Here is a 7,272-nt window from a genome sequence, read left to right on the forward strand (position 1 = left end):
AGAGTTCAACCACGACGGAAGCATCAGAGGAGAGGACGAGGACGCGGCCGTGGCAGAGTGCATCAGAGAAGAGGGAGTCTATGGGCGGCAGCAAGAAAGAAAAGAACGGGTGAGGATGCGCATCGGGAAGAAGATAATGTTGTGTGGCAAAAAAAGAAGGTACTGCACGGGCCTACCTGTGTTTTCTATTGATCGAAACGTCGGAATGAAAAAAAGTACTGCGCACGATCGAAAGTGATCGCACGATGCGCACGGGGCCGGCGCCGGCAGTAAACGTTTCCCTAAATCAAAACGAGCCGAACCAGTCTCACCTAGGGTGTTGCGCTGGTCCGAGTCCGATCCTGTTAAGTAATAACATGTGATAAATAGCAAATCAACGTGGGCTAAAAACCGTGGAAGAAAAGAGGAAAACGTTCTAAAAAAAGGAAAACACATGGACGAACCCAGAGACGCCCTCGACGTGGACGCGAGTCGTTCCTCACGAGATGAGAAACCCTTTTCCGGCGCCGCCGGTGCAGAGGCCGCGGCGCACGAGATGAGAAAGATGTCGAGGGCCTCCCTCGGCGATGACCCGGAGACGGAGCGGGAAGCGAAGAAGCCACACCTGGCAGAGGAAGAGGAGGTAGCTGGTCGAACATCCCATTCAGAGATGATCTTCGCGGCCTTTGAGCACGACAGAGCCCAATCCCAAGTAAAACTAGGTGATTTTGCCCCCAGGTTCCAACCTCTTTTCCTCCTCATCAAGACAGACTACTTATTCGTATTTTTCTGTAGATCGTGTGTATGATGTGATCGAGTCCGTGACGGAGGAATCCTCCGATCCAGCCAGCCCTCCACTCTACGAACCCTACATACCCGACGAGCTTGCTGATAGGGCTGCCAATCCGGGCATACGCGCTGCCTTCCGGCATGCCAAAGCCAAATACAAAGCAGAACAATGTGAAATCAATTTACATCTCTTCTTTTCTCATGTTAATTTCCATCCTCTTCTCATTCCTCGCTGACACGTTAATTGCACAATTGATTTTCTGTATGTAGCTCGTCAGGCTTCTCTCTTCACAATGGATCATCACCGCTATAAAGCGCCTTCGTGCTTGTTCTCTGACCCATGCCTCCTTCCCATCCGTGAACCCGCAAAGGATGCAGTGCTTCTTGCTGCCAACTCGGTCATCATTCTCTCGTCCTCTCTCGGTGCGTATGCATGTGTGTAACGTCATGCTTGAATGCTACTAACAACTAATATTTGCTACCTGCCAAGTAGTGTTCTGACTTTTGGTTTGCTTTGCAGAGAGTCAGCCGCTGAATATGTGCTCTGGTTTGTGGATTCAACGGGATGACAGTCGCAAAACCGCTGTTGTTTTGACGTCTGCTCATCTGATTCGCGCAAAGGATCCCTCCAAGATGGACCCGTGGTTGGAGGAGTGGACAGGCAAATATCACCGTGAGGCTAAGGTGAGCTTCCTAAGTTTATTTATACATTCTCTAATGACAATAGATCTGATTATGATGAGACTTTCCTGATAATTCATATCACAAAAGTCTTCTTCAACAATATAAATTCCGTGTTGTAACTTTCACCGCTATCTTTTTTAGGTCATTGTTCACTTGCTAGACAACACTACCGTACTGGGCCGGCTCCTCTACCTGCAGGAGCATTATGAATTTGCTCTTTATGAGGTTGAAGTTGACAAACCAGTTCAGCTGCCCACTTTCATTGATAGTGCGCGTTCTGGCCAAGATGTTTTCCGACTTGGAAGAGATGAAAATCTGGATCTAACAATAACCCATGGTAGGGTAGAATACATGGTTCCAGATTGGTATGAGAGGTGTCATTACATGTATTTTTCCCGTGATACAAGTCACAATATGGTATGTTGTATCTTCACTTTATGTTTTCTATTCCGACGTTTGTATCTTGTCTACAAACTGAATATTTGTCACTACTACAATTCTACAGTTTCAGGACGATGGAGGGCTCATCATTGATTTAGAAGGGAGGGTTGTGGGTCTCGTTAACAATCACATTAATGAGACTTTTGTACCTTCTTCAATATTGCATAAGTGCTTTGATTTCTGGAGGAGGTTCAAGTATGTCTTTCCTTTCTTTTACCTACAGTTCTTTGTTAGTTCTGTTGTGTAATACGCATGTCTTGTATGGTTAATAATTCGACAATTTTATGCCCAAGATTTTTGTGGTAATTCAATTATATTTGGTATAGGTGTATACCTCGGCTCCACCTTGGAATGACTTTTACTTCTATCAGACTTTTAGACCCAATTTGTATTGAGAGGATGAGACGTAAGCATAGCATCGAGTTTGGTCTTATTGTTGAGAAGGTATATAGATCATTATTTCATTTCACTCATGTTACTAGTTTCTCCTAAAATTGTTCCTCATATGCATATTATGGAGTAATCATTCTCACTGAATTACACATTAGGTCTCAAAAGGATCATATGCTGAGAAACTTGGAATCAGCAAGGGTGATGTTATTGAAGGTTTTAATGGAAAATATATTTCTACTACAATTGAGGTATGTGCATTGTGTATTTATTAGTTACTTGCCACTCCATCGTAGATTAATCTCCCACATCAGATCGGGTTAACGGATTGTGTTATTATAATCAAAGAGGGAACACGTAATCATGTGTTTTTAATTAAATGATCTAGTTAATGTAGTGTTAGTTCAACCACCTCCCAACTCATTACGCTTTCTGCATGGATAAGTATCTATACACAAGTATATGTCAGGCTGGTTATTCTAATCAATTTGATGGAAGAGCATATAGTTTACATTATACAGCGGGCACGTATGTATCCCGTAGCTAAGATCAAATAAGTGTATATGGTATGTAGGATGTACATGTGTTAAATTGTACTTCTAGGGGGGAGTGCCTGGTATATGAACAATTAATTTAATAAAAGAGTATGCATATATATGCATTATGAAGCATAGATTACTCTATTGATAATGAAAAGTGTATACACAATTGATGTTCATTTGATAGTATCGAGTAGGGACTACTTATTATTGTTGATTTAAATATTCCAGAGTATGGAGCTATGAAAAAGACAAATACAGCAATGAATACTTCGCACTATTGAATGCTGATTTTGTCTTTTTCATAACTCACATTCCTTAATGTGTTTGACCCTGAAATTTTGCAGGGCAATAGAACATCACCCTCTTAACATCTCTTCTTTTGAGATTTTCTCGAAACTTCAAAACATTGTTTATGCATGGTTTTCATAGGTCTCCACCGAATATTGGTTTCCGTATGATATTCTCCCGGGTTATGGAAGAACAAGCCAACATTCGGTGGAACTGGTGAAAACTACGCAAAAAAAATATGTTTCAAAGTTCTGATTTTTTAAAAGGATGTTAAGAGGGTGATGTTCTATTGCCTTGCAAAAATTCAGGTTCAAACACATTACGGGACGTGAGCTATGAAAAAGAAAAAAAACAGCATTGAATAGTGCCAAACAGTAATGTCACTATTCATTGCTGAATTTGTCTTTTCCATTGCTCGCATACCGTAATATGTGTTTTTACTTGAAATTTCACATGACGGTAGAACATCATCCTCTCAATATCTCACATTTTTCAGATTTTCTTGAAACTTTCAAACATAGTTTCCACAAAGTTTTCTTTGAATGTTGATTTCCGTATGATCTCCCAGTTTCCGTATGATATTCTCCCCATGGGTTATACAGTATGCTCTTTTAGGGGAGGTGCTTTTTATATGAAATATCTTTAGAGTTGTAGCCATTACATATTTCAGAAACCACAAAACAAAAAAAAATCTGTTGTGAAGGAGAGGGAGAGGGAGAGGAGTGATCGGGTGAGTACACCTGGTCGTAGGGGTGTATTTTTCATATATATATTTCATGTGACAGACTCTTGGCTTTTATAATTCTCTAGTTGGAAAACATGTTGATAGACATATGCTGGGATCACTTCGACCAAGGAAATGAATTAAATGAAGAAAAACATGTCTCGGTAAGTTAATTCTATGTTGTAACTATGAATTGCTTAATTTATGCTGACGATAGCATTATGAAAAATATGTTTCAAAAGTTAATTTTATGGATTCTTCACAGGTAAAAATATTTGATGCTAACAAACTTAGCCGAAAAACTAAAAACTTAACCGTAATTGTATCGGATCATGGAGAGGACATTGTAAAAGGTAAGCATCTCCTCCGTTTTATAAAGGAGTGTTTATTTATTTCACCTTAAAGTCATAGTTGTATCTAAACTAAATGTGATGTTTTTGTCTGTGTAGGCACTTACCCTATCACGGGAAAATAAGGTATGTCGGTCTCTGTTGTTTCTTGTGCTGGTATCAAGAAGGTAAACATCTTCCCAATATAAATTTTGATTTTGATTATGAGTCCTAATTTATCGCATTTATCTCTTTATTAGATTCAGTATATTTTAAGTTACATTTAACGAAACCTGGATGTTTTATATCTGCATAGGCACCCCAATACTGGTGTTGGAAGATGAGTCAATGTAATTAACACCTGCATGCCAATTGAAGATGCAAGTTCGACATAATCTTTTTTGGGTCTGTGCACGCGTGCTTTCTCAGGAAAAAAAATTCAAACACAGTTCAGTTTTTGAAATACTTTCGCCCTGAGGTCAAATTTGTCAATTTTGCCACGGAACGCGAGTCTTTAATAAAAAGCAGTGGACTGACGCTTACATCGCTACTGTAGTTTCGGATTTGCTAAGGCTTTGAAGCCACAGGGCCAAGCGCCAGGAGGACAAACACATACTTACTCAATGGGCTACATATATTTACGGAACTTATGTATCATAATTCTGCCCTTTCTCTCTTGCTCCTGGCTTGGCTATGGCCAGCTGCACAGGCCGTGCAGAATTAACATTTAATTGGCGTTTGGTTACCCAGGCTAACGCCTATTTTGAAATACATAAGGTAGAGAATGCTCTACCTTCATTCACTTGGCGACAATTCTGCAACTGTGTTAGCAGATAGGTTCACTGAAGCATAAATGCACATGAAGCAGTAGAGATGTTGCAAAATATCAGACAAACTCATGAAGTGGCAGCTTAATTGATAAGTTTGAGTGTGTTGCTCTAGTTAAAAGAGATAACCTACAACTGCAAGAAAGTTTTTTCGTGACTTGTTATACTGGAACTCAAAGCTGAGGTGGAACACGATGTCTGTGGTCAGAGACCCAACAGTGGTCAGAGACCCAACAGTCTGCTTATTAGAAACATGTTTATTTATTTATTTATGGCAACAAGATTTTTTTTATATAGGCAAGCTTGGCTCTTTTTTTGAAAGCTTGGCTCTTGGTAAAGTAAATTCACTTATATCACCATGGCAGGACCAGCACAAATCAATTTTGAAAAATAAAAATAAAAAAGTCCAGCAAAAAACAAGGGAGGAAAGCAATAGTAAAGACTGGGAGCATGAAACCAAGGCATTTTACTATGGCAGGGGAAAGTAACAATCAAGTGAAGTTCCTTTACATACTATGAATAGCAGCTGCATGAAGAGTGATGCTCAAACGTTGCTGGTGCAGATCAGCGCCATGATCAAGAAGGTACTTGACCGCAGGAAGGTGGACATTAGTGACGGCATGCACCATGGGTGCAAACTCTAGCATTAAGATACACACAACACAGCTAAATTAGTTAACGATCAAGTCATAAGACTATGTATGCTTTAGGATCTAAAATGATTGAATGTAATGGATTACCCCTGAGCGGTGTCAGGCAAGTCGACATTGATATTAACCTTGTCCACGAGATACTGATTGAGCGGCAGCTTGCCAAGACCACCTGCGGCGTGTTACGAAAGAGAGACAAATGGATGTTAATAGTTTTAAAAAGTATTGGTGCATCGGGCCTGGTGTTGTTTTGATCACAAGCCATTGAAAAATAGAAACTAAAAAACACAATGTAATGCTGATTTTGTTGCCTCAAACTATGCCTGAATATGTGTCACTTTGCATGACTGTTGTCAAAAAATGATGTGGCATCCCTGTTAATGCATCAACCTATAAGAGTCTTGCTGGCTGGGTGCATCAGCGTGCATATATATAGGATAGTAAAATAAGAAGAAAAAATGGGAATAAATGCAAACAAAATTTGTTCGTCTTGTTGACCAGGAATACATCTAGGTGATAGAAAAAAGATGATTAGGTGACAGTGTGCACAAAAATGGCACAGTTCGAATTGATAAAAAAAATGTGGGTGCGGCCACATGCTGAAAATTTTGGCCCAATATACTGTCTTGCTGCATGCTACATAATGTGTTCTATTGCGCAACATGATATATTAAGGCTAGACAACATCAAGCCAAAAAATGTAGGTGGCTTTTGCCAAGTTGCCAACAAATGTGACGAACAGAATGTACTGCATGCGTTGGTGCGACATACTTTATTAGAGCAGGCAACGTCTGACTATGACAGTTTGTGGTACCCAAAAAGAATTAACACTACATGATTACTTTGTGTGCTTCGCTACACTGAAAGTTTTGGCAAATAATCTTTTGGCTCTATATTACGGTGTCTTAATTTTATAAGTAATTAGAGGTGGAGAACCATAACAATGTATTTTACACCAAAGGAAAAGAAAATCACACATAAGGTATTTGTCGTTTCAAAAAGTCAGATTTATTCAACCAATAAAAGTCCAGAAGGGTCAGGTCGTCTCCAACATCAGGCCTCAATCAAAACAGGAAAAGTGAAGGTGTGCTAGTGGCGGTAAAGCAGCATCGTCCATTTTTCGATTTGTCCATGCTACTGGTAGATTGGATCATCTCCCAGGTCCCGGCAAAGTGAAAAATATCACTCCACAAAATTAGCACTCTAAAACCTCCTGCTGCAAAAAAAAAGAGTCATAATTATTAACTACTCACAATAATTAAAATGGTTAGCCAGATTTACATGTGACCAACATAATGGGTTCTGTTGAGCAAACATGTTGTTTTGGTTGAGGCAACATGCCAACATCCGATGGAAAGAGAAACTGCGAGGACAATTTGAAATAACTGCTGGGATAGTTCAGGATGTATCCTTGAACCTTCAGAAAAACCTATGGTTTGATCGCTGCGTACATTTGGCTATAGAATGTTGTGGTCACCAAAATCGTAGTGTGTAGCTTGTAGATGTGGAAATTGCTATGCCTTTTTCAGTTCGTGTGTGATTTAGTTTTTCCCATGTACAGATCGAGGCTCAACCTGGACATTGAGCTGCTGGAGGCCTACATTGGATCCGACCAGGGGTCGGAGGCCC

General features: G+C 40.0%; 1 protein-coding gene across 2 annotated transcripts; it reads left to right on the forward strand.

The window, feature by feature from the left end:
• The first annotated feature begins 461 nt into the window (after positions 1 to 461).
• On the forward strand, positions 462 to 4,708 carry LOC119305114. Of its 2 annotated transcripts, XM_037581724.1 has the most exons (12): positions 462 to 701; positions 775 to 939; positions 1,039 to 1,191; positions 1,289 to 1,452; positions 1,594 to 1,869; positions 1,958 to 2,088; positions 2,220 to 2,337; positions 2,442 to 2,534; positions 3,924 to 4,001; positions 4,103 to 4,190; positions 4,287 to 4,354; positions 4,483 to 4,708. In XM_037581724.1, exons 1-11 carry the CDS (start codon positions 536 to 538, stop codon positions 4,310 to 4,312), a joined length of 1,458 nt encoding a protein of 485 aa, XP_037437621.1. In that variant the 5' UTR covers positions 462 to 535; the 3' UTR covers positions 4,313 to 4,354; positions 4,483 to 4,708. The 2 variants fall into 2 exon arrangements, with proteins under 2 accessions (XP_037437621.1, XP_037437622.1); XM_037581725.1 differs by lacking the exons at positions 4,287 to 4,354; positions 4,483 to 4,708 and having other exon boundaries at positions 3,899 to 4,001.
• The last annotated feature ends 2,564 nt before the right edge of the window (positions 4,709 to 7,272 follow it).

Source organism: Triticum dicoccoides, chromosome 5B (genome assembly GCF_002162155.2).
Source record: "Triticum dicoccoides isolate Atlit2015 ecotype Zavitan chromosome 5B, WEW_v2.0, whole genome shotgun sequence".
In the NCBI taxonomy this organism is placed as follows: domain Eukaryota; kingdom Viridiplantae; phylum Streptophyta; class Magnoliopsida; order Poales; family Poaceae; genus Triticum; species Triticum dicoccoides.

Coding starts and splice junctions, on each gene's coding strand:
- LOC119305114 (XM_037581724.1), top strand. CDS start 536: ATGAGAAAGATGTCGAGGGCCTCCCTCGGCGATGACCCGGAGACGGAG. Junction 2,338..2,441: donor TTGGTCTTATTGTTGAGAAG/GTATATAGATCA, acceptor ATTACACATTAG/GTCTCAAAAGGATCATATGC. Junction 4,191..4,286: donor TGGAGAGGACATTGTAAAAG/GTAAGCATCTCC, acceptor TTGTCTGTGTAG/GCACTTACCCTATCACGGGA.